The sequence below is a fragment of the Ostrinia nubilalis genome, chromosome 27 (assembly GCF_963855985.1).
Source record: "Ostrinia nubilalis chromosome 27, ilOstNubi1.1, whole genome shotgun sequence".
Lineage (NCBI taxonomy): Eukaryota > Metazoa > Arthropoda > Insecta > Lepidoptera > Crambidae > Ostrinia > Ostrinia nubilalis.
In genome coordinates, this window is record NC_087114.1 from 7837235 (window position 1) to 7864056 (window position 26822).

The window sequence follows — 26822 nt, forward strand, 5'->3', positions numbered from 1 at the left end:
CACTTTCAACAAACTTTAATAAAATAGATTTACAATTTGCTGTTAACAATAAATTACGAAAAGTAGATAGAAATAAAGATATTTGTTTTGGTTTCATGTATCGTTAAATTTAGTAATGTGATAAATAAATTAGATAGTCATTCTATCAAAAATACACAATGGACAATGGGGTATCCATTTTTAGCGCTTATTACATCGTTGGCGCCATTTTTAATGTTTATAGTACACTAATTAATTTCTTATCCTTATTATGTTTGATTTCAACTACATTATTATAAGTAAAAGCCTCGAAAATAATCGCAAAGACAATTTTTGCGATAGAATTAAGTTCAAAATATCTTACATCAAGTGTACTGTGTACTTTTTCAACATTTATTATTCTACAACCTTGCTTTTAAAAACAACCGAAATATACATTTTGGAACGCCATTACATGAGTAGAGTTTAGTATTTGATTTAATTAAATCTTTGTATTTTAGGACCAACAGAAGAACTTCTACATGACAGTTTTTTGAATTTAATACCTAACAATCAAATTAAAACAAGCCATCCTGAAAGATTTACAAAATAAAAGTTATTAGATAAATAGTAGGTCTCTGTCCTCCATTTTGTTTCATATAAACGCGTGTATAAAATGGCGTCGCAGATTTCAAAAACAAAATAAATTTTATAAAGTAACGGAATGTGCAGTTTATTTTATAACTAATATTTTATGTACATTATTACTTAAACTATTGAAGCTTTGGCTACAAAAATACAACTAGTAACACATTTATTAAAATAATTATTGGTATTTTTATTTACTTTGTGTAATACTTATAATGACTATACATAATATGGGTTGAAACGTCAAACTTAAGTAGATTCTATCAGGTGAGAGTAATTTATGAAAGACATTTTGAAAAATCCTTCCAAGGATGTCTTAATTAAGGGACTAAGGGACATTTTTTTTTATCCACAACGAGGAAGCTCTTGGCCTGTATCTCACCTGATGGTAAGTGACGATCAGGCCGAAGGTGGAAGCGAGCTTCGCCCGGAATCCTCAACCACGGAGGAACTGGCTATCTCACCTCTAACTGCCGGAACACAACAATGCTGTTAACATTGTTGTTATGGCGACAGACTTAGGTAAGGACAAATATGCGACCATCAGGCCTCCCCGACCCGTCTGGCCAGCGTGGGGAGTGTAGGCCAAATACTCCATTTGCCTCTGGTAAATTATAGAGGGTCTTGCAAGAGCAAGAGCAGTGGAGACTAATTATTGACCTAATGAATGTTGATGATGATGCTAAAGAACTGGTACATTGATGTTTGACATTTCATCCCAATTCTGGTGGCCACTGGTTGGCTGGCTGCATCAAGCTTCCGTTTCAAGGTCTGCTTCGATTTCTTCCGGCGTTCGAAGGTCAATCGCGAAGCGCTTCTTTAAGTTGGGCGGCCTCTCATCTAGTTCTGGAAAAAGACAAGTATTTTTTCAGTCCACATCATTCTTTTTGTCACTATTTAAGTTGGATACTAGTCTGCCGGTGATAGCATGAATTTATTTAACCGAGCAATCTGGAAATCATTGGGGGAGGAAAGGCCTACGTTCAACAGTGGACGTCGTGATGACGATATCAAATTGATTTGAAGCCACGATAGCCGAACGGTGAAGGGGTCTGACTGGCCGACTCGAGATCCGAAGAACGCGGGTTCGAATCCCACCGCCGCTCGACTATTGTGGTGAGCCTACTCGTAACACAAGCTTATTTAGCTTATCACGAGGGGCTAACGGGACTTTTGCAATACAAATTACTAGTAATCTTAAAAAAAAAACAGTACAATATGAAACTATGCTTACCTGGCGTAGTTTGTGCCTCTTTGACTCTCCTAGAGTAATCTTGGAAGGCTGCTGCCAGGGAGTATGTGAGCCTTCTCGCTGCATTCCTGAAAAAGACAAAATTCTTTATTAGTAAAGAAACAAAGAATAAAGATAAAAGATTTTTTTTTTATCTGAATTCATCAGAAATTAGTTAGGTATTTTTAAATTGTAGTAGAATCTAGCAGGTGATTTAGAAGTCAAAACTAAATGACATTGAAGACCTGAGATTTGGAGATAGAGAAAAATGCTAGAGATAGGGGACCCTAAAGAGGATATGCTTAGTGTAAAACTTTGCTCGTCGTCATTCGTTTCTACCAAATTATTTCTACTGCTAGATAAAGGCCTCCCCCAAGGATTTTCACGACTGTTTCTTCGCTGCCCTTATCCAAATGCTTCCCAAGACATAGATGATAGTAGTAAATATCATATCAAGCTTATCCACCTAAAAGCAGTTCAAGTGTTCAACACACATGACTACAATGGCAAGCGTGTTGAACATACTCGAAATTTATCGTCGATAAGCTATGGGCGTAGTCTACAATAGTTTGATAACAAGAGTGGGAAAGAAGCATAGAAGAATACTCGTACTGCTTGCTGATTATTTTATTATTTCTGTTTTATTTACAAGCACTGAAAGTAACGCACTGATTATGTCAAGTGGAGATAGGGTTGCCAGGTGTCCGGCTAAAGGCTTAGTAGGGACGTGTCCGGCCTGTCCGGTTTTGTTAGCCTTTTTTGCGGCTGCAGGGCCTTATTTGCTAACTTTTGAAAATAACGCACGCAGTAGACACTGGCTAACATAAATAAATACCTAACGTAGGATTAACCCATAAGGAAATACAGAACTCAGAACGCAAAAGAATTACCTAACACAAAAAATCTTTTCCAAATTACGCGCCGTCCGGCTATTGTATTTTTAGACTTGGCAACCCTAAGTGGAGACAGCGTGATGTACCATAAAATATTTCAACTAGCAATTCAAGTTATAAAAAAGTTGCTTCTATGCTATTTCCCTCTCTATATCGTATCAATCTCCAAGATCTCAATTTCAAAATTCCGTTTACATGACCTGAAACCTTATCAATATGGTGCGTGAGAAACTTTAAATTCTTACGAATATATGAAAACAACTACTAACAATAGATAGTTAAGATTACGTTACAATTTAGTGAATCTACACTATTGTGTGGTATTTGTATAGCATAATAAAGACGTAAGTTGACAATGTTAGTTTATAGCGATAATTTTTCCCGTGGTTACGTCTGTGTGTTTAAATTCTTTATTATTATGTAGAATTTTTCAGGGCTTATACAAAAATATAAATAACTAAACATTTTTCCCGGTACGTCCACCCACAAGGTGGACCGACGACATCGTAAAGGTAGCAAGGAAGCGCTGGACGCAGGCCGCTACGACCCCATGGTGCAGGTATTGACCGGACATGGCTGCTTCGGTAAATACCTGCACGACATTGGTCGTGAGACAGCTACTGCTTGTCACCACTGTGACTGCACCGAAGATACGGCGCAACACACTCTGGAAGAGTGCCAGGCTTGGACAGCGCACAGAACAACACTGAGCGCCACTATCGGATTTGACCTAACGCTGCCGGCTGTGGTTAGGGCCATGGTCAGTAGTGAAGCAGGCTGGGACGCATTTAAAAACTTCTGTGAAGAAGTGATTAATGCCAAAGAGGCGGCTGAAAGGGAACGGGAAAACGATCCTCTCTCAGATCCCATCCGCCGCCGAAGAGCTGGTCGGAGACGGCGTGCTTTTGCTAACCGTCTCTGACACTAGTCAACGCTAGTCATATAGTAAGGTTCTACAGAGTACCAGTGGATAGGCCATTTACACCTTTCCGCTGGTCTCAACTGTTTTTGTAAATATGTAGATAGATTTTTGCACAAATGTACATTCTTGTATACAATTAGTAGTAAGTTAATGTACATAGCGTGTAAATTTATCTCCGAGTGGTCGGTGGCGGATCAGCAAGCCGCCACTGTTAAAAGAAGGATGTGGTAAAGACGGAGTCTGCACACTTAAGCGGACTACATGAACATTGGTTGGATAGGTCGGGATAAGGCTCAGCTACACCGGCTCCTGCCTCTGCTCAATAAGACGGAGATTGGTGGATTTTTAGTGGGTAGGCCCCTCCCTTCTGGAGGGGAGAGCCCCACATAACCCGTCGCCTTACCACAGCGGCGGGTATGCAACTCAATGCATTTTTACCACCTAAAATAAAAAAAAAAAAAAGGCCGCTACGACCCGGTCATTATGGAAATCATTGGATGAGGCCTATGTTCAGCAGTGGACGCTCTACGGCTGAAATGATATTGATACAATAAATAAATAAAACTACCCACCTCGACTCACAAACGAAGGCATGACACTCAAAAGGATTCAAGCCTTTAGCGTCCACATTGTCTTTCACGATGATCATTGAGAAGACCCTAGTGTACACCAGGTCCTGGACCCCATAGGATATGGACTCGATGTTGAAGAATACGGACATGTGATCGAACTCGTCTCTCTTCGTGGTGTGGTTGATGGTCTCTAGATGGACGCCATCGACTGTGATGGTCAGCTTTACGATGGGGAGGATTTGACCTGGAAAATAAAGAAGTATAAGTTAATGGCCATTGGGGCAGAAAAGTTCTCGGGCCAGAAGACGTAGTGCGGGCAGGCCTCCCACTAGGTGGCCCGACAATCTGGTGAAGGTCGCGGGAAGAGCCTGGATGCGGGCAATGCAAGACCGGTGGTTATGGAAATCCTTGGGGGAGGCCTTTGTCCAGCAGTGGACGTCCTATGGCTGAACTGATGATGATGATGACAGCCTATTGGTCCGTACTCTCGATCTACGATATTGATTGTAAGGGTAAAAGTGTTGCCAAGTTTGGGACGAAATGGTACTGTGTGAATGTTCAAAGGATATAATTAGTTATTATTAAACTTATTAAGATGGCAACTTTGTTTAATTTTTTTTGTGTATGTCTTTTGTTGCCAAAATAAAATTATTTAATTATTTTCTTTCTTTGTTTCAAATCATGAGTGGTTATGTGTTTCTAGCCGAGTAGATTAAGATTACTCCCATTCTCTCCGTGTATGTCGTAACTTGTAGGCGACTAAGGGACAATAAGATCAGGCCTCCTCAATCCATGGGGAGTGGAGACCAAATCCTCAGTTTTGTCTCTGGTAAGTAAGAAATAGTCGCGCATCTGCTGTGGAGTCCAAATGATTATGATAAAACCTATTAACTACAAGTCATAAGTTGATTGGCAAATCCCACTTTTCTTACAGTAGTCTCGTCAAAAAATATACACGTTAGAAAAATAAAATATTCCAAGGTTTTCAAGACAAGAAAAATGGTTGTACCTGGAGGTAGAGCCTTCGCTGCTGCCACCATAAGGTCGACGGGTTTCCTCGTGTGTTTGATGCCCCATAGCCCTCTGGCGTCGCTCTGTCCCAAGTATTTGACCTGGAAACAAAAAAAAAAAGAATTTATTATAGCTAGAATACACTTTATTTGTACACCACACAAGATGAGAAAAGAAAAAGAAAGAATACAAAAAATACACAAAAAACTCATAAAACTCATTTATTTTTGCAAATAGACTTTTAAAAAGCACTTTTATACATCCCAGTATTAACCCTACCACTGCTTCGGGATAATAAATGGGCCAGTGCTGAGAAGAAGCAGCGCAAGAAATTCAGTCACTATTGTCAGCCTCCTTTTCAAGGGTTTACAGTACATATTTAGAAATACCTAGCACAATTTAGGCGGTCTTATCGCTGTAAAGTGATCTTTTCCAGACATCCTACACTCTAGAGGACAGTTGTACTTTAGTCAGTATAGATTATAGAAAGTATTTAGTGCATCAGTATTACAAAACATTATGGTGTGTTATGTGGTAATGATGACACATCATTATGATTAATTATCAATCATGCCACTTTCTTCGCCATACTCGTATCTATGGCGCATTTTTAGCGTGACTATGTTTTACGATGTGCTTGGATAACAAAGCACGTGTTGGTTTATGGTGTAATGAGTGTGAATATATTAACTAGTTAACCATACTTTACCTGCTGCCTTAGCAATATCGTTTCATCCACGAAGACGCGCCCCACCATTCTTCCGCTAATGTTTGAGTGTAATCGGTACACGCTAAATTATCCATGAGTGCACGCACACTACAATAATGACGCTCGGATTGCTCGGATCAAACGCCGCACTTCGCGCTTCCCTCGCAAAAAATTGTGTGGCGCGTCCGAGTGGATGAAACGATCTATATCTAATTGTTCAGGGACATGGCACAGCCCTTGTTCAAGAAAAGGTCTCTACAACGCTGATTTTCAGTCATGCCCAATTCTCTTGAGGTTCTAAACGAGAATGACTATATCCTCCTTCTCTATATTCGATAAAAATCCTCCATTTGCCTCTGGTAAATCTCGTGCTCCTATTCACTGGGTGAATATCAACAAACTCGTTTTTTGCCTAATTCCGGTGGCGAATTTTAATTTCCACTTTCCAAAACTTTTTTGTGGCAGAAATAATAGTAAATAACTTGTATTATTTAATGATATGGTAGAGATCAAGATATTATTAATACTTCTCGAGATATGTCAATTTGAAATTATCAAGAGCCACCGAAATTGTATTTGAGCCACCGGAATTAAGAACCAATCCACCGAAATTTATTTATACAGCGGACTTCGGAATGTTACGGATGATTGTCTCAAATTACTTATTTATTTGTAATCAATTAAGTATTATTATCCAGTAAAGATGTTTATAATTAAAAACAATATTCAGGCCTGTGTTGTGACCCTAAAAAAGCATCAAATCTTCCCACGTGAGTCGTAATAGCCGACTAAGGAATCAAAATACTGGAGGGTGGGCTGCAGCATCTTTCCGGGTATTATACTACCATACTGGAACTACCAACCAGCCTGCTAAGCATGGTGATAACGGCAAAATCCCTCCATAGAGAACAAATCCAAAACTTTCTGGCTCTAGCCGCCAACAGCCCCGTTATTCTAGAGTCATCACAAAGACATCATACATGACCCTCAAACCCAGAAACCAACTCTAGTCCCGGGAGGGCGACCAGCTGTCCCAGGTTGGTGTTAGGTTTATCTTCCATAAGTAAAAATATTGGTCCAGGCTAGCCAAGTTTTCATGATGGTATCATACCTATCCTATACTCAGAATTACGCAACTAATTATTCGCTAAAGACCATGCGAACTAGAGATTAAGTATGAAGATATTTCTAGATCTCTACCAGCTACTGAACTAACACATTACATATTTGTGACAGGGTAATTTAACGGAAAATTATGCAAACCTAGCGACAATGAGCTAGATGAAAGTAGTACAATAAGAAACGGAGGACTAAATCCAGCCAGCCTCATAGAGAGAGAAGGCCTAGCAAAAGATGCCAGAACTGTAAAAGCGTACTGAGCTGCACCCTAATAGTACTGCAAAAATCAAAATGTAGTAATCATTTTTAGACGAACAGGCAATTTAATCACATTTGCATTCTCCGATCACCACACAGCTTATGACCGCAGTCTATGAAGGAACACTATCTGCGGTTGCGATCCTCATCAGTGAGGGAAGAAGAAGAAGTCATCACCGAAATAGAAGAATGCCGAATAAAAGATGCTCAAAAGCTGTCGACTGATGAAGCCTAAGCCACGACCAGTGCCAATCCAGCTCCAAAGCCCCACGAATTTTCATCTCGAGTGGCAGAATAGATTGCAACCTACGAGACTAGGGAAATTTTAGCTGTTTCAGGACTATTCTCATCTGTTTTTAAGATTCTGCTTAGTATCGATGTATAAATAGCTATCCAAGTCCTCACGCTGATACAAAGTGTATTATAGAGACGATTTTTTGTAATAAATCGAAAGTATGTATTTGTGAGGACCAAATTGAATATACCAACATGAATAACGAGGATAGCAGAACCATTTTGGTAAATGCCTAAGCTGCTAGGAGAGATTAAGAAGCACTACTAGTAATTAGGCTGAAGATCGAGATTATTCCGACACTTTAGCGAAGATATCCTAGACTTTAGCTTGAGTGAGATTAGAATGCCCTATTAAAAACAACAAGGTATGTACCAGGAGATAATGAAATCACAACTGAGCTTATGAAATCAGATGGAATGCTAGTACTAAAGTTCTCTTAAATACCACCATGTTTATTTATTGGTCGATAAACCAAAAAATAAGACATGGTGGTGGTGCTAGAGACTGGAATGGAATGGACGTTGGCGATGGTCCAGAGTCAGGTGAGGCAGCTTTTTCCTGAAACATGACACTCTCGCTATTCAACATCCAGTCTCCCAGACAACCTCATTTTCGAAAAGACGTTCGTAATACTACGTATACATATTTAATGCTGCGTCAAATTATGCAGAAGACTGAGGACTATAATCAGTCATTATTATTGGCCTTTTTGTACCTTCTTCGATTCGGTCAAGACCTGGGCTGTGCTACAGTCTCTTTAATGGCGTCAAATTGACTGTCGATACATGCAACTTCTGAAGTATTTGTATGAAAACTTCATCATATCAGCCCTCCCCCAAGATCAGAACTCGAAACTTATCTGATTGCTGCGAGGGTTCAGAGTTGGAGACACCATAATCTCTTAAAGTCTTCACTACCTCCCACTTAGAGGTTTTCAAGCTTCGGAGCTAGACCGAGCTCAGTATCAAGATACGGCGAGTACATCACACAACTTCGATTCACTGACGATATTGTAGTTATGACTGAGACCTTAGTAGACCTAGGTACAATGCTCCAGAGCCAATAAGACCAATTCCGGCAATAGATTCGCCACCGGAGCCACCGAAATTGCGCCACCGGAATTGAAAAACTGTTACAAAATTCAAATTATAAAGAAAACTATAATTCTGATCAATAATTTCTGTATGCAGATACAACAAAACACCAAACTTTAATCATGTTAAAGAATCGTTTAGCATCTAAGTAAGTAGCTTTCACTCATACACTTGCCAGCGAAATTGAAAAATTTTGTATTCCTGTGCCGCTGATACAAATATTTATGGGTCTGCTGGAAAAACAATACCACAAGTCGCAAGTCTTTATAGCCCGATCAGGAGGACACAGTTGAGTGATGCAGGGAAGAAGAACTCTACGTCTCTCAAAGCTTCTTTGGAGAAGTAAGAGAGTGTCGAAATTGAGCCACTGTAATTGCTTTTTTTCGTGGGACAGTTTTGAAAGGCTATTTAAAACACTTAAAATATGAAATGTCACATTTCTTTCATATCATTTGGAAGTCTTATTTAATGTATTTTATGGCTATACTATTTTTAAATTACTAGAATCCCCGAGAAAGAAGGTATAACACAATTTATGAGTAGAAATAGAGTTAGGACGAGCCACCGCTATTAGATTTTGGGTCTTTGAAAATTTTTTTAGTACATGAAATAACTACCTATTGTCCTGAAGACTTTGCTATCGTGTAAAACGCTATATAAACTATATACAGAAAAAAAATCATCGCTCTAGTTACATTTCTCCCATCGATTCTCAGCTCCGCCGCGTAAAAAACGTGTTTGGGATATTCACCCCACTACTATATTTGATGGACACTAAACTATGGTTGCTATGTAATATTCAGAATAATCAAGATAAAACCTTAGAAATAGATCCTAATCACTCAGGTCTGACACCACAATGCGTCGCGTCACTTCCGCTCGAATGCGGCCTCGGTACACTTTTATTGTGCGCGGGCGCATCGCAAATTGCCATGAATTTAAATCAGTAACAGAACTACATTTAGTTTTGAAAATGAGGTATGTTAGGGCTCGTTCCCACGGCAATACAGTTTTGCGGAATCCTGCATTACTTGATCCCTTAAAACTGGGTCCTATTATTAACTAATAGTGACTGAGATTCTTGAGCTGCTTCTTCTCAGCACTGGCCCATTTATTGTCCCGAAGCAGTGGTAGGGTTGATACTGAGATGTGTAAAAGTGCTTTTTAAAAGCCCATTTGCAAAACTAAACGAGTTTTATGAGTTTTTATTATTTTCTGCCAGAACCACACGGCTTCATCAAGATGGTATGTTTTTACGAGGAGGCTTTTGGCCTGCATCTCACCTGATGGAAAGTAGAAGTAATGATTAGACAAAGTAGAAGCGAGAATTCACTCGGAATCCTCAACCACAGAGGCACTGGCTATCTTACCTCTGCAGGACAACAATGCTGTCAACATTGTTGATGGCGACATACTTATTACATAATAAGATATTGGTAGGTAGTCAGCCAGAAAATGTTGCCGCTACTGGGAATCGAACTTGGAACCTCAGGGTCCGAAGCAGGTAGTCATATCTCTAGACCACAAAGGCTGTTAGAATAAAGTAATTAGGAAATAAGATGTTATTACTTCAACTAAACTGATTGAAACCGTGTCAAAATAGTGTTTTAAAAAAATGGCTCTGCATTGAGTAATGTGGCAACACTGATACAGATCGCTCATAGAGGATGAGCTATTGCACCACAATCTGATACGTGCGTGAGCGCAGGACGCGTTTCTAATCGTGCATTCGGCAATTAGCGTAATCTGCGCCAATAAAAACTGGCAGTTTTCTACCAAATAGGCTGAATAACATTGACAGAGATAACATAGCTGCTCTTGGTAATTGGTAGAAAAATTTGTTAGATGCATCAACCATTTTACATAGGTCAAATAAATTGACATTGTACGAGTGAGTCATTTGGTTAGAAAATATAACAAATGTCAGCTGATTGAACCCTCTTAGATGATGGATTGATGGAATAAAATATAACTTTCAGACTATTAAACTAATACTATTCATTTTAAAGTACTTTAATTAAAAAGATTTTGTGGGGCTGGGGCCTTTAAAATTGTTAAGAAAAAGGTAAAAATCTAGGTATATTGAATAATCACGAAATCTCAGAAACTGTAACACCTACAAACTTGAAATTTTTCAGGTAGGTTTCTTATACATAGAGTGTAAATATATCTGCTAAGAACGGATTTTACGAAACCTAAGGGGGTAAAACGGGGTCCACGCGTACGAAGTCGCGGGCGGCCGCTAGTAATTTTATACGAGTACAGGACTGATTTTCCTGAATTTAAGTACCTAACATTAATTTTCCCATTCACGCTGTGATTGGGTAGTATGAATGACTCACTACAATGTGGATGACTTTCCAAACAATAAAATGACATACAATAGCGAATCGAAAGTGACCGTGAGTCCCATACAAATAATACAAAGGATGGACATTGAGGATTATTATTTGGGCTTTCCAAATAATTTTCAGAAATAATTTAGACGACAAATGTGTCGGTGTCGGACTGCTACTTCGAGGGTCGGTAGTTCGACCAAAAATTCAAATCAAATCAAAATATTTATTTAGCAATTAGGCCCTTTCCAGGGCACTTGTACACGTCCCAAATATAGCTTGCCCTACCACCACTTCGGGACAACATATGGGCTGGTGCTAAGAAGAAGTGGCGGAAGAAACTCAGTCACCTTTATCCGACCGACTCCTAACATAAGCAATATTATAGTCCAAGTTTATGCTAAAATATTGTAAAGTTTCTTCAGAATCAGCTTAGTTTTAGTATGAACGAGTTACTAACCTGGAAAGCTATAGGCAGATCATCAACTGTGACAGGTCCTTCGTTTTCAGCCATTTTCTTCAGTAAATTCTGTCACATAACTTGTTTAATACGTGCGAAGTCTCATCGGGCAGCGTTTTGAGTTCATATTCTGGAAATAACAGAAAAATACTGTAAATAAATGAATATAAACTGATAAGTTAATCATGTGGGACACAAACAGTTATGACGTTACAATTTTGTATGAGGTGTATGTGGGAGAAATATAATGACGTCCACTTCTGGACAAAGGCCTCTCCCAAGGATTTCCTTAACGAACGGTCCTGCGCTGTCTGCATCCAGACTCTTCCCGCGTTCTTCACTAGATCATCGGTCCACCTAGTGGGGGGCCACACTACGTCTTCCGGCCCGTGGTCGCCACTCGAGAACTTTTCTGCTCAAACGGCCATCAGCTCTACGAGCTAATATGTGCCCTAGTCTGGGAGTGTATCTCTTGGCCTGTATCTCACCTGATGGTAAGTGACGATCAGGCCGAAGGTGGAAGCGAGCTTCACCCGGAATCCTCAACCACGGAGGAACTGGCTATCTTACCTCTAACTGCCGAAACACAACAATGCTGTTAACATTGTTGTTATGGCGACAGACTTAGGTAAGGACCAATATGCGACCATCAGGCCTACCCAACCCGTCTGGCCAGCGTGGGGAGTGTAGACCAAATCCTCCATTTGCCTCTGGTAAATTAGAGAGGGTCGTTCTCCTGCAGTGGAGACTAAATGACCTGATGATGATAAGACCTGGCTTGCGATGAAAAGATATGACCTAGTTATTTAAGGTTTTGTTAACTCAACCCAAGCGGGGAAAGGAAATACTGGATCGCAAAGAAAAAGGGTTGGTAAGAAAACCTTCAACATCTTAAAAAGTACCTAACCTAGCTTTGTAATATGTTTTCACACATGTTTATGTAAATAAATATCTTTATCTTTATCTTTAGCTTTATGAACAAAACTAGCGGCCGCCCGCGTCTTCGTACGCGTGGACCTCGTTTGGTTTTATTTACCCCCGTTAGATATCGTGTTGATAGATGGCATTTCACGGCTTCCCCCGCATGAATATTTACGAACGTCAAAAACAGTAGTTTGTCCAGCGCTGTAGATTTTAACCAATGACGATAGATGGCGGTTTTTAGACACGCTTATTTATTTATTGAAATTTATTTGTCTGAGACCTTGGAGGATCTAGGCACAATGCTCGATGGCCTCAGTAGAGCCTCTCAACAAGTAGGCCTCAGAATGAACATGGACAAGACAAAAATCATGTCAAATGTCCGTGTTGCACCCACTCCTCTGAAGGTTGGAGACTCTACACTCGAAGTTGTTGACAATTATGTTTACCTGGGACAAACAGTCCAGTTAGGTAGGTCCAACTTCGAGAAAGAGGTCAATCGTCGAATCCAACTCGGATGGGCAGCGTTCGGGAAGCTTCGCCATAATATCGTCAGTTGCAGGTTCACTTGGGGTAACTGACAAAATACAGTTTTTCAGTAGAGCCGTTTAAAGTTTTTTTTCGTCTTAAATCGGACATAACTTTTTTCCTATTTAACCTTTTTTGGATCTGTTTTTACAGAAATGCTTAGAATTCTACGCGGTTTTAGATTAAATAAAAAGAATTATCGAATATGTCTTAGTTAAGGAAATAAATTGCAGTTACACCAATGTATTTTTGTACTTTTGACAGTTACACTAATTTTACACCATACTTTTGGAAAAAACATAGGTCAAATTGGTGTAAGTACTGCCCAAATTACAATAATTTGATGTATTTGCTGGGTTTTGTTTACTTAGTTGCTGTATAATTTATGTAAAAGTATTAAAAAATAAGAGAATTCATGAAAAAACTAACATTTTGTCGTTTTCTTTATTTTTTTTTAAATTTTATTAGAAGTAACTTTTATTTTATTCGTTAAAAAATGTTAATAAAGCCACGAAAATCAAGAAAATATGTGTATTTAAGACAGAAATATTGAAATAACTAAAGTATTACTGTAAAACTAAGTAATTTCAATATTTTTTTAAGCTTTGACTTACCAATACCGTATTTAGCTCTACGGGGCAACTTAAACTGAAAACAAAATGGATTTAATTTCCCACCTCTTTTAGCAATGTTGAATTAAGGTCATGAGTACTACAACAGTAAAAGTAACAGAGTAACAACAGGTTAATATTAGCAACGCGCAGTGACGCCTAGTTGGCTGGATAGTTTGCTCAATTTCAATATTTTTTTTGTTGAGCTAACTTTAACTTCTTTAACTGATTCTGCTGGTATAATAATAATGTAATATGCCTTAAAACTTTCTAAATTCCTATTTTATTTCATGTTATAAGCCTTAGCAAATCAGTGTAATTGCAAAGTTTTGTAGCAAAATTTTTACATTATAACAGATACACCAATTCAACCTGGTAAAATTATTACAATGTCAGTTACACCAAAATTGTGAAGGAAATCTGAAAAGTTCACACCTGAAAATGTCCGTGTAATTGTAATTTTTTTAAAGCTAGAATTTTTTTACGTATACCATTCGAAAGAGCAGAAAAAACTAAGAAAAACTGTATATTTAACTCAAAAACCGTATTTTGTCAGTTACCCCAAGTGAACCTGCAACTGACGATATACTCACGTCCGAAATACCGCAGTGTCTCAAGTCGAAAGTATTTGACCAATGCGTGTTGCCAGTGATGGTATACGGATCTGAGACGTGGTCGCTTACTATGGGCCTCATAAGAAGGCTCAAGGTCACCCAAAGGGCGATGGAGCGGGCTATGCTCGGAGTTTCCCTGCGTGATCGAATCAGAAATGAGGAGATCCGCAGGAGAACCAAAGTAACCGACATAGCTCGCAGAATTGCTAAAATCAAGTGGCAGTGGGCGGGGCACATAGCTCGTAGAGACGATGGCCGTTGGGGCAGGAAAGTTCTCGAGTGGCGACCACGGGCTGGAAGACGTAGCGTGGGCAGGCCTCCTACTAGGTGGACCGACGATCTGGTAAAGGTCGCGGGAAGAGCCTGGATGCGGGCAGCGCAGGACCGTTAATTGTGGAAAACCTTGGGGGAGGCCTTTGTCCAGCAGTGGACGTCATTTGGCTGAAACGAACGAACGAACGAACGATGTTAATCTAGGTTATAAACAATAATACCGTGAAGTTTCAACAAAATCTGTTCAGTAGTTTTTGCGTGAAAGAGTAACAAACATCCAGACATCCATGCATTTTCCAGTCGAAAAAAAAAAAAAAAAAGAAAAAAAAAGGCATCCACACAAACTTTCGCATTTATAATATTAGTAGGATACTCGTAATAGGAAAATATATTAGTAGGATATGCTGGAAAAGCGGAGTTTTCATACTATATAGGTTGAGTTGCCTTCTCAAAATCAGTACTTTTTAACTGTTTCAAACAAGGACAAACCACAAGAAATACATTTAATTAGCGACTATCATTCAAGGTGATACAACTAATGTAAATTAATTACCTAACTATCTACATGTACACATCAAGTACAAATACATTGCAAAAACGCTTTTAACACCTGTGTCATAAGGGTAATGACAAATTGTTATACTACATGTGTTGTAGTATGTTCAGACTACAGGTAAGTAAATTCAAATTGTTTCACGAGACCGTGAATCACTGATAAGAAGTGATAAGGACACCTTGACTCAACGTTAGAGATGTGGGCTTGTGTTTGAGACTAGTTTGAAACTCGATTCATTCTGAGATCACGGGACTATTCCCACCTCTCGTTCCCACCGCTGCAACTCCTGTGTAGCCAGGATCTACAGCTTGACCGCCAATAACCAGTGAAGGCCAAGCTTGTCCCGGGGGAAAGTTAAACTGTCATTGGACCCGCAACGAAATTAATCAGAAGAACATAGGAGTTCGAAGTTAAAGTTCGACTTTCCTCCAGTGCAAAGCGGATGACAGGAGACGAAACAAAGGCATTTGGCTGAAACGAATGAAACAATACAGAAAGTACCTAATTAATTACAACAAAAAAGCTTTATTAAAGCTTATTTTACATAAAAGCTTCGTAATATTGTTCAACGCATCGGAGCGTGATGCCACCCTGCTAAATGTCAACTTATAGGGGTGTATAAAATGACTTACTTGAAAGTTCATAAGCTTCACACGGTGTCAGTGAACCGTAGAGCTTTTTTAATATTATACTAATTACGTTATATTATGTCTATTAAAAAGTGTAATTGGTGATGTTAATTCGAGTTATTCCCGCATTTTGAATTGAAATTATTCAGTTAGTTGTTAATTGTTTAGATTATAAAATATGTATTGTATAAATTACAGCGATGTGTGCTGATCTGACAATAAAAATAGTGATGAATTTACTTATTGATTGATAGTAAAATACTAGCTTTTGCTCATGGTTTTGTGTGTATTTCGGTCTGTCACAGAAAGCCTAGGCGCAGACTACCGACTATTAGTTGGCCGATAGTTGGGTCGGGCTGTTAATCAGTATGGAGATGTATGAAAGTGCGCACATTACACCGATTTGGTATCGACCGATTCTTCATACAAATTACAATCGGGCCCAACTATCAGCCAACTAAAAGTCGGTGGTCGGCGCCTAGTCAAAGATGTAGCATATTATTATGTCAGTCAAGAAAAATGTAGCTTTGTACTGGTAAAAGAATTTTCAAAATAATTTTAGTAATTCCAGGGACAGCTTCCTACAATCAAATATTAGCGCAGATTTTATTGACTGAAGGTATCTGAAAAAGTCTATTAAAGTTACTATCTATTGAAAGATTTTTTTCTAAGTATGTAGTACAGTTCTAATTATTACTGTAGTCTAACCGCCTCTGTGGTAAGACCACCTGCTTCAGACACAGAGGTCCCGGGTTCGATTCCCAGTGGGGGCAGATTTTTCTGTTCGGTTTGGTTGGTGGTAGGGCTTGTTCTAAGTCCGCCTGGCTAGCTACCACCATCTTATCTAAGTCTGTCGCCATAACAACAATGTTAACAGCATTGTTGTTGTGCAGGACGACTACAAATCGGCCGAGCGGAACCCTAAATAGATAAAAGAAACCGCAATACATATACGCACGTATAGCTATAGATAAGTAATAAATCATCGGCGCTCGGCAAGTACATCAAAAGACAGAGACAGCGCGAGCGCGCAAAGGACAGCGATAGTACGCGCGCCCGCGATAACCGCCCTTACGATCTACGAAATAAGGCTCATATCCGGATGCCTTATAGTTTGTTTACGACTCCCGCGAGTTCGAGTAAGTACTTGCGTATTCCCGAATACGGGCGGACCGCGTATGGTTCTAGAAAATAGGCGGGATTTTATGGGTATTTAAACAGGCTGCCGGGCCGCACCTAGCATAGTCTTCTCTAAACAATCGAAGAGAATAGTCTTCTACAAGCAACCGAAGAGAATAGTCTCCGATAGCACAGCGAAGAACAGTCTACTCTCGCCGAGTGCATAGTGAAGATAGTTACAATAGATAGAATAACGACTACAGCATAGACCTCGGACACCGTTATAGCATCGCGACTTCGGATACCGTATAGACCGGACTCCTACAGCGTGTGACATCGACCGCACCGTGTTCACCGTATAGAACGTCACACCGCACATAGTATAGAAGCCACGAGGTACGAAGACGTGGCAACGATCCACCACCGATTATAGTATAGTAGTGCAGCGATTGGAGACACCGTCAGCGGAGCTTCTACAGTCTACAGTCCACCGCTCTCCGTTCACCGCATCCGTGTACCTTCTCCGCTACGATTACCCGGTCTTCGTAACCGTTCCGTATATTTTTGTGACCGGATAAATAAACAGTCCTGCACAATTTTTCTGGTCCTTCGAGCCGGATCGTTGTCTACCGATCCCGAAGTTATAGAACCCTCGAGAACACCGAAGCGGCCTTTGTGAAGTGGCATAGTATAGCACAAATAGAAGATGCCTGTGACAAGATCGAGGAAAGGCAAGGCGAAATCATCGCAGCCCGCCACACCTCCTATGACGTCATCACCGGAACCGACAGCGCAAGACATGACGTCATCACAGTCCGCCGTTACCGCGCAGGAGGAACTGATACAGTTGGAGCCTTCATCCGTAGTACAAGTAGAAACCGACGTCACAGGACATGGACAGCACTCGACGGCTTCACCGCGAGCACCGCTCACCCCATACGACTACGCCCGTCGATTAGCCGAGGCGGAGGCAGAGATAGCCCGCCTGAAATTAGAGCTTGCCATCGCCCGCCGCAAGCTAATAGAGATGGAGTCCGATGAAGAGGATGACTCAGTAGCTTTGAAAGGAGATGGCGACTTACAACCGCCATCGCCTGCAACCGTCACCGTACCGCAGCCGACGTCATCAAAAATAGATCTCACAGAACTCGCGACAGCCATCGCAACCGCAGCGCGCGCCGGTCAACAACCACAGTATATAGGAGAATTGCCGAACTTCAGTGGCGCGCACTACGATTGGCTCGCATTTAAAGCAGCCTACACCGAAACCGCGAGTTCCTTCAGCGAGTTAGAAAACATCGCACGACTCCGGCGGTCACTCACGGGAAGAGCAAAGGAAGCCGTGACCTCATTGCTCATAGTAAACGCGAAGGCACAAGAAATTATGCGCACTTTGGAGATGCGCTTTGGCCGCCCGGACTCAATAGCTCTGTCCGAGATAGATAACCTGAGGAGACTACAGAGACTTATCGACTCGCCGCAACAGATTTGTGTGTTTGCCAGCAAGATACAAAATAGTATTGCGACACTTCGAGCACTCAATCGAACACACTACCTGTATAACCCCGAGATAGTTTACAGTCTCACCGAAAAGCTCACACCAGCGCTTCGGTACCGCTGGTACGACTTTGTGTGGGAGCACACCGAAGAGGAACCGGACCTCGTCAAGTTTAGCCGCTTCATCGAGCTAGAAGCCATGAAGTGTGCCAAGTTCGCCGCTCCCGAACCGATTTACCACGAAGACAGACATCGAGACAGTAAACCACGAACCCAGCGTGTCTTCCACATAGAAGAAAAGAAGACAACACAGATACCGTCGTGTCCAGTGTGCGACGGCAACCACTCCGTCTCCGGCTGCTACAGAATGAAACGAGCCGACATCAGCGACCGCTGGGAAATCGCAAAACAGAAGCGCCTTTGCTTCCGCTGCCTTCGTCCATGGAATAGAGCGCACAGATGTCCAGCAATACCGTGCAGAGTAAATGGTTGCAGGAAAACGCACCACAAGTTACTGCACCATGAAACCGCTGCGCCTACAGAAAAAGTGAACGCAATAGTTTCACTTACGCACGTCGATGAAATTGCGGATAAAAATCGATCAGGCGCTAACCGAAACCGTCGTTCAAAGGCCATAAAAAACCGAAGATCATCGCATAACCGGCGGAAGTCGTCGCAAGATAGAAACCGGCGTGAGACAGTATCTAATAGAGAATCATCGCACAGCCGGCAGGAGTCATCGTCAAATAGAAACCGGCGGGAGTCGTTGCAGCTTCCATACCGGCGGGAGGCTTCATGGCGTGGAAATACAGAAGAGAAGGGACAGCGCAGAAACTCCGAGTACCGCTCATCGTCCGTACCACGCCAGACTTTAATAGGAAAGAGGCGTTAAACAGAAGACTTCGATAGACAACGCCAGAATACAGAAACAGCAACGAACTGGAGAGAAAAGACTTCAGCACCGGCGGGAGCTACAGTACCGCAAGATAGTTGCCGAAACAGTTATCTCCGTCATCGCTTCGTCGGGCAGAAACAGCAGCCGTCCTGCTAGCTGTTTTTCTGCATCGACGAGTCCGTCGCTGCACGGCGGGAGTATGTGCAGGACGACTACAAATCGGCCGAGCGGAACCCTAAATAGATAAAAGAAACCGCAATACATATACGCACGTATAGCTATAGATAAGTAATAAATCATCGGCGCTCGGCAAGTACATCAAAAGACAGAGACAGCGCGAGCGCGCAAAGGACAGCGATAGTACGCGCGCCCGCGATAACCGCCCTTACGATCTACGAAATAAGGCTCATATCCGGATGCCTTATAGTTTGTTTACGACTCCCGCGAGTTCGAGTAAGTACTTGCGTATTCCCGAATACGGGCGGACCGCGTATGGTTCTAGAAAATAGGCGGGATTTTATGGGTATTTAAACAGGCTGCCGGGCCGCACCTAGCATAGTCTTCTCTAAACAATCGAAGAGAATAGTCTTCTACAAGCAACCGAAGAGAATAGTCTCCGATAGCACAGCGAAGAACAGTCTACTCTCGCCGAGTGCATAGTGAAGATAGTTACAATAGATAGAATAACGACTACAGCATAGACCTCGGACACCGTTATAGCATCGCGACTTCGGATACCGTATAGACCGGACTCCTACAGCGTGTGACATCGACCGCACCGTGTTCACCGTATAGAACGTCACACCGCACATAGTATAGAAGCCACGAGGTACGAAGACGTGGCAACGATCCACCACCGATTATAGTATAGTAGTGCAGCGATTGGAGACACCGTCAGCGGAGCTTCTACAGTCTACAGTTCACCGCTCTCCGTTTCACCGCATCCGTACAGCCCACTCCACTCATTCACTCCAGTCATCAGTTATCTGGCCTCCGACAGTTCCGTACAGTTTTTAGCCGGATAATAAACAGTCCTGCACAGTTGTGTTCCGGCAGTTAAGAGGTAAGATAGCCAGTTCCTCCGTGGTTGAGGATTCCGGGTGAAGCTCGCTTCCACCTTCGGCCTGATCATCACTTACATCATCAGATGAGATACAGGCCAAGAGCTTCCTCGTTGTGGATAAAAAAAATAGTATAGATTTTACTGACTGAAGGTACCTATCTGAAAAAGTGTATTAAAGTTACTATCTATTGAAAGTTTTTTTTCTTAGTAGGTAGTACAGTTCTAATTATTACTGTAGTAGTACTACTTACTTTGGCTTCAAAATCGTTACAAATTAAGTCACCATCAAATGTAAAGCAGGTGTGTAAGGAAGTAGGGGGTGTCATGTGCTCTGACCGTTAAAATTTCGTGGCAGGTGCGTACACGCACAAAAACTGATTGTGCGCGTTCTTAGACAGATAGTGTTACCGTTTGGAATAAAACAACCCCATTTAGAAATTACTTTTACTCGTTCCAGTAAGCAGTGGTAGGGTTAATACTGGGACGTGTAAAAGTGCTTTTTAAAAGCCTATTTGCAAAAATAAATGAGTTCTTTGAGTTTTTTTAAATGACTTTTATTTTGTTTCTGGTAAATTAGAAAAAGGATCTTGCAGTGGAGACTAACGCCCGTATTCACAAACATTACTATGAGGTCTCACAGTGCGCGTGGACGCACAGGGTGACACACGAACCAATCATAGAGCTCTATTCAACGCTGTGAATTCGATTTGCTGCTTCACTTAGGCAAGCATCGTTTGTGAATACGGACGTTAGTTGTACTAGGAATGTCTAATACCTGGAAAATGAAAAATGAGAATGATAATGATTATTTATATGTAATGTCCGGTGTCCCTTCTTTGCTCATCCCTTTTGAGAGATATCGAACTCGAGTCGATGTCTCTCCGAAGGGATGCGCGAAGCCACAACAAGGGCTCTCGCGGAAGACCAGTTTCTTGACATGCCCTTACGAGCATGTCATGATAAATGCTGAGCGGGAGCCTATTGACACAGTGGCCCACTATTTTTCTATATTCGTTTTGTGTTGTTATTGTTTATAATTTTTGTTTACTGTGTTCAATAAAGTCTATTTCTTCTTCTATTTATTCGTTATTATCATAGACAGAAATATTTGGAAATCGATTCAAGAACGACACTCGTCTCCATAAAATCTATATCCAAACCGTTTTACAAAGAATGTCACGATTTTAAACCATCACTAACGTGAAGGCATTGTGATGGTACTATCACGATGTTACCAGGAATTTGTGGTTAGTTTAAGATTAAAAGGCCCCGTGTCAAGAAACCATATCAAGTCTGAGTCCGCTCTTAAGATAGTTTACAGTCGGAGGTATGTCAAAATGAAACTTGATTCATTTTTGAGCGTAGATTGAGGGTTTTAGTTGGTTGATTTCAATTAGACCACAAGGCAGAATCCGTAAACGAACTAAAGTCGCTGACATAGCCCGACGGATTAGCAAGCTGAAGTGGCAGTGGGCAGGGTACATAGTACGCAGAACTGACGGCCGATGGGGCAGCAAGGTTCTGGTTCTGGAATGGAGGCCGCGTACCGGAAAATGCAGAGTGGGATGTCCACCCCCAAGGTGGACCGACGACCTGAAAAGGTAGCAGGAAGGCGCTGGATGCAGGCCGCTACCAACCGTGCGATGTGGAAGTGATTGGGGGAGGCCTATGTTCAGCAGTGGACGTCCTGTGGCTGAAATGATGATGATGAAAGCAGAATCTATGACTGAATTGAAACGAGACTTGGGCATTTGTTTGTCGGTTAAATAGTCAGTAACCAAATAATTAGCATAAAGAGAGATATTTTGGGCCTAGGAAATGAACTTCATACTCTATTTTTTGTCGCAAAAATGCATTTTAAATGGATGAAATAGAGCATAAATAATTTTATAGCGAACTTACACCATTTCTAATCCATTTTTAAATAAAACTAACTCATCCCACGTTCCCTGAAGAAATTGTAAGTTGAAAATCAGATAAGAAGCGTTATTCTTCGAACATTTTTACAGACTGTTTTTCACAAATTCACGCATTTATTTGTACATCTTAAACATGATGTTATGCTATGCTCTTGGCCACAGTAATGACTTGCGTGATTAATGTAGATGCCACTTGTGCAAATACGTACATAAGTAAACGTATTAATAAGTACATCGCTTAGCGAAAACTGAAAACGATAAATCATTAAGATTCGTGTTAGCGTATGTTAAAATCACTAATCTGGTGATCTTAATTTATTTCTTTTTAATTAGCGAATAGCTCATAATAAAAAAAAAACTCATAAATATCTTTTATTTTTGTACGTAGTGTAGGCTTTAAAAAAGCACTTTTACACGTCACAGTATTAACCCTACCACTGCTTCGGGACAATAAATGGGCCAGTGCTGAGAAGAAGCAGTGCAAGAAACTCGGTCACTATTGTCAGTACTTATAATGTAGATATATTACAGTGACTTGTATAACACTAACAAAGTTATTTTTGCTATAACCTTGCTGCTGAGATCTGTTATCCTTATCACTCATTAACAGATAAACAAAGATAGCTCTATCGTAAGTAAGGCAGGAGCTGTAGAGTATGGTTTTCAAAATTATGTAAAAATAATGATCTTGTATTGGTAGACAATAGGTTGACTTAGTTTTGTCACCTGTCATCCGCTTTGCACTGGAGGGAAGTCGAAGCTTAACTTCGAACTCCTATGTTCTTCTGATTAATTTCGTTGCGGGTCAAATGACAGTTTAACTTTCCCCCGGGACAAACTTGACCTTCACTGGTTGGGTTGTTGGCAGTCAAGCGGTAGATCCTGGCTACACAGGAGTTGCAGAGGTGGGAATAGTCCCGTAACAGATTGACAAGGTTGACTGAATTTCTTCCACCTCTTCTTAGCAGATATTATGTTGTCCCGAAGTGGCTAGACAAGTTATATTTGCGACGTCCTAAAATGGACCACACATGTAATGCAAATAAATGATTTGATTTGACCGTACACACTATTAATATACACTTATACAGTCCCAAGTAACTACTCGTATATGTGCCCTGAAAAGGGCCTAAGTGGGTGAATGTAATATGAGTTTAAGCTAAAAAAAACTTGTTATGAAAAACTATGAGTTCTCCATACAAATTGCCCTGCTAAAAGTCTGATATCTGCTACAAAATTCATCAAAGCTTCAGTGGTTTGTTTTTTTTACAAAATTTTAATTAGTAACTAGGTAGGTGTTACTTTTTCCTTAGTAATTAATACTATTGAGTTATGTTTTAATGTAACAATGCCCTGAGTGCAATGGGAACACTCAAAAACTAATTGCGTGTCCCCTATAGGAATGGAACCCTGATACTCCATTCGAGAGTTCATCTTTAATCATTAAACCATAAAATCAATTTATATTACCAACAGCTACTAAAACTATAAAAAATGGGTGGACATAGACAATCCTTCATTAATAAAAATAATACCTTATCAACTTATCACGACTTTATCTTACTGATATTTTTTATCGGATAATGTTTTGCACTTGTACGAATAATTTACTGAAATATAGTCATTGGTTTTTGAAGAAATAATGAATTTATTGTAATAGTGACTGAGTTTCTTGCGCTGCTTCTTCTCAGCACTAGACCATTTATTGTCCTGAAGCAGTAATAGGGTTAATACTGGGACGTGTAAAAGTGCTTTTTAAAAGCCTATTTGCAAAAAATAAATGAGTTTTTATTAAATAAGCTATCTTCTACAAGTAATTACACAAAAAAAAAACAAGTGGACGTAGTTATAACTTCATAAATAAACACAATACATTGACTATGATTAAAAAGATTCCTTCGGTCCATTTCCAAGAAGATCATTAATTTAGATGGCTGTAAGAAAACTCTTTGTAGAGATAAACTCGCCTGTTTTCTCTTATTCTTAATTTAGTCCAATTTTTTTGACATTTAAAGACCTTAGATTAAAAATCAAATCTTTTTTGGAGCTACCAGTCATGTTAAAAAAATACTTCAATTTAAGTTACATTAAAAAATAACATTGATTTAATACACATAAATTACGAAAACCCATAAAACTCTACTATTTCAAATCATTAAAATATTTCTTTAGAAATTAAAGAAAACATGCATGTTGTTAAAATCAAAACAGTGCCTTCAAAAATTTACATAATTTAACGTCGCATTAAATTGTTTTATTAGGTTGGTGACGACACTTAAATTGTTCAAAACAGGCGCTACATTTTAAATTTTTTCAGGTAACAACTACGTCATAAGTTTACCAAGTCTTAATTATTAAAATAACAATAAAAATACTCACACACAAATTAAAATAAGAAAATCCACACAATATTTCACAGTTCCAAAACAAAATCACATAAAACGGAACGTTTTTAAAAAGTTTTTATACAAAATGGCGGACGCGTCTGGCGCGTACCGGCGCGCGATCGTGAATACGAAATTCAGTTTTTAAAATTGGAACGTAAAGTGGCCAGTTATGGTAGGCCTGTATGATCTCATACTTTTACTTGACGCTTATCCGTTTTTCTATAGAATAAGAGGGGAGGGGGAGTTCTAAGCTGAGTGGTCATTGAAGAGTCCTTACCAAGGCTTTCTTTGAACCGGTTTAGGTAAAATGAACTCTGTTGAAAGAGTGTTAGAGCTATTTGGACTGAAACAATAAGGTTGTGGATTAGTCGCAGTGTTACGAGGAGAAGTGATAAGAAATACAGTGTGTTCACTTTCAGAATGAATCTACATATTCATTCTGAAAGTGAACACTCGCAACGCACAAGCGCTGGTACGGTAAAAAGATTATGAGACATTTGTAGAGGCTCCTTAAGAGCAAAATGACGATTTGTAAGAACTATTTATTAGTCTAAACAAATAAAGAAATTTTGACTTTGACTTTATTTAGTAGAGTACTACGGCAACTGAAGGAAAAATCAAATTAAGATAACACGTTTCTTTAACAGTGTAGAGTTTGGATCTAGATTGAGTCAAACTAAAATAGAGTTTTTAAACATTTTTTTAGTATTCTTACCAAAACCTGGATAGGTATTTTGAAAAAATACCAGTTACTTACTCTACAGCCGTCTTAACTGGCCTCTAATACGTTCTTTTCGTTCTGCAGATTTAGTCAGTGTAGTAAATGATATTTCAAGTAGATTTTCACACTCAATAGTTAAAAATGATGATTGATGCATGTTACTCGTACATTATGATAGCTCATTTACTTAAATTCTGTGAAGGTTTATCACTTTATAAACCTCAAGCGGTCATTTTGAGAGGAAAACAAGCAAAACCTCGGACAGACAGACATACGGACAGACATATCGAAACTATAAGGGTTCCTTGTCAGGACTACGGAACCCTAAAAAAGCATGAATGCAAAAACGTCAGCCTGGATTTTACTTTGCTTTAGTTCCTTTTTTCTAAAATTCAAATTTCGAATTACGTTTGCTTCTTTTTTCAAAAATCAAAAAACATCAGCCTGTACATACCATGTGCATGTGTGTACCGCACCTGTTGCGTTGTGTGCGTGATCTCCTGGCATTGTGTGACGGAGCTCGTGTGGAACATAGGGAAAGGTACTCTGCTTAGCCGACTGATTAGAGAGGGGTTATGTTTTTGTTCTAAGGCGATTCTTGGGAGGCTTAAAGTACCTATAAAAATGGACGACCATAGGCTGATAATTTTTCTATTATCGCCAATCTTTTTTGTTTTATTTAGGATATACGAATTTTGACGTACGAACTCTGAATAGGACAAGAAAAGCTGTAGGTGCCTTCACCTACAGAGTTTTCTGGTCCTATTCAAGACTGGCAAGTAAAAAAATACTTAAAAAAAGTTTTTTTTTTAACTACTTAGGATTTACATTTACAACTATCCAGGGGGTTAGTTTAAAATCATTCAGTATTTTTACATGTTTTATTTTTAAGTGCATGGAATGATTTTTACTCATGTAAAAAGTATGAAATATTGTAAATAGTACCAAAATGCCTACCTCGAAATGAAGCTAGCGCCCACTGTAATGATTACGTTTTCATACAAGAATAATAAATTAATTTAGTAGAGCACTATTCCCCGCGTACTTTCGCACCGGTAGAGTCTCCACGCATGGCGAGGTAACACATCACCCCTTTAACCGCCATGGTTCACGGGCTCTATGGTTCACTGGTTCATGCCCGGTGCTGGCTTGACGCATTTTCATGTATAACGTTACTATGGTCTAGGATTCGGTTTCTGGTTGTGTCATCTTTGTGACTTTCGGAAAGATATTTTTTGATTTGCCTGGTCTGAGATAAACTCTTTTCGATTTTGTACAATAAGCCCATGCATTTGTCGTTTAAAATCATCTTTAAAATTTTACGATGGCGCGCATTCTGTCCAAGTATACATATGAAACTTATAGGATTCTGGTATGACTTAATTATGTCTTTACAGGCATGAAATAATTTATTGGTTGATGGCCATAAACTTAAAAAAACTGATTAAGGTCAAGTTTTTATCCATGCCATGTATAACTATAGCCATTTTGACATTTGAACAAAACTACTCTCGTAAGAAGTTGTAACAGACTTCTAAACCTTCTTTTCGTTCTTTGTGGCGATGAATATTTAAACGCCTGCA

At 40.0% G+C, this 26822-nt stretch overlaps 1 protein-coding gene across 1 annotated transcript; it reads right to left on the reverse strand.

Moving 5' to 3' along the window:
• Window positions 1–24651, reverse strand: LOC135084936 (uncharacterized). Its single transcript, XM_063979693.1, has 6 exons — window positions 24511–24651; window positions 11507–11636; window positions 5234–5336; window positions 4225–4468; window positions 1841–1926; window positions 1–1452 (listed from the first exon to the last, which is right to left on the reverse strand). Exons 2-6 carry the CDS (start codon window positions 11558–11560, stop codon window positions 1358–1360), a joined length of 582 nt encoding a protein of 193 aa, XP_063835763.1. The 5' UTR covers window positions 11561–11636; window positions 24511–24651; the 3' UTR covers window positions 1–1357.
• Window positions 24652–26822: the final 2171 nt, after the last annotated feature.

Excerpts from the sequence above, each read along its gene's own strand:
- LOC135084936 (XM_063979693.1), bottom strand. The coding sequence starts at position 11,560 with ATGGCTGAAAACGAAGGACCTGTCACAGTTGATGATCTGCCTATAGCT. Across the intron at positions 4,469-5,233 it reads AGCGAAGGCTCTACCTCCAG|GTCAAATCCTCCCCATCGTA; the intron begins GTACAACCATTT and ends TTTATTTTCCAG. Across the intron at positions 1,453-1,840 it reads AGAGGCACAAACTACGCCAG|AACTAGATGAGAGGCCGCCC; the intron begins GTAAGCATAGTT and ends GTCTTTTTCCAG.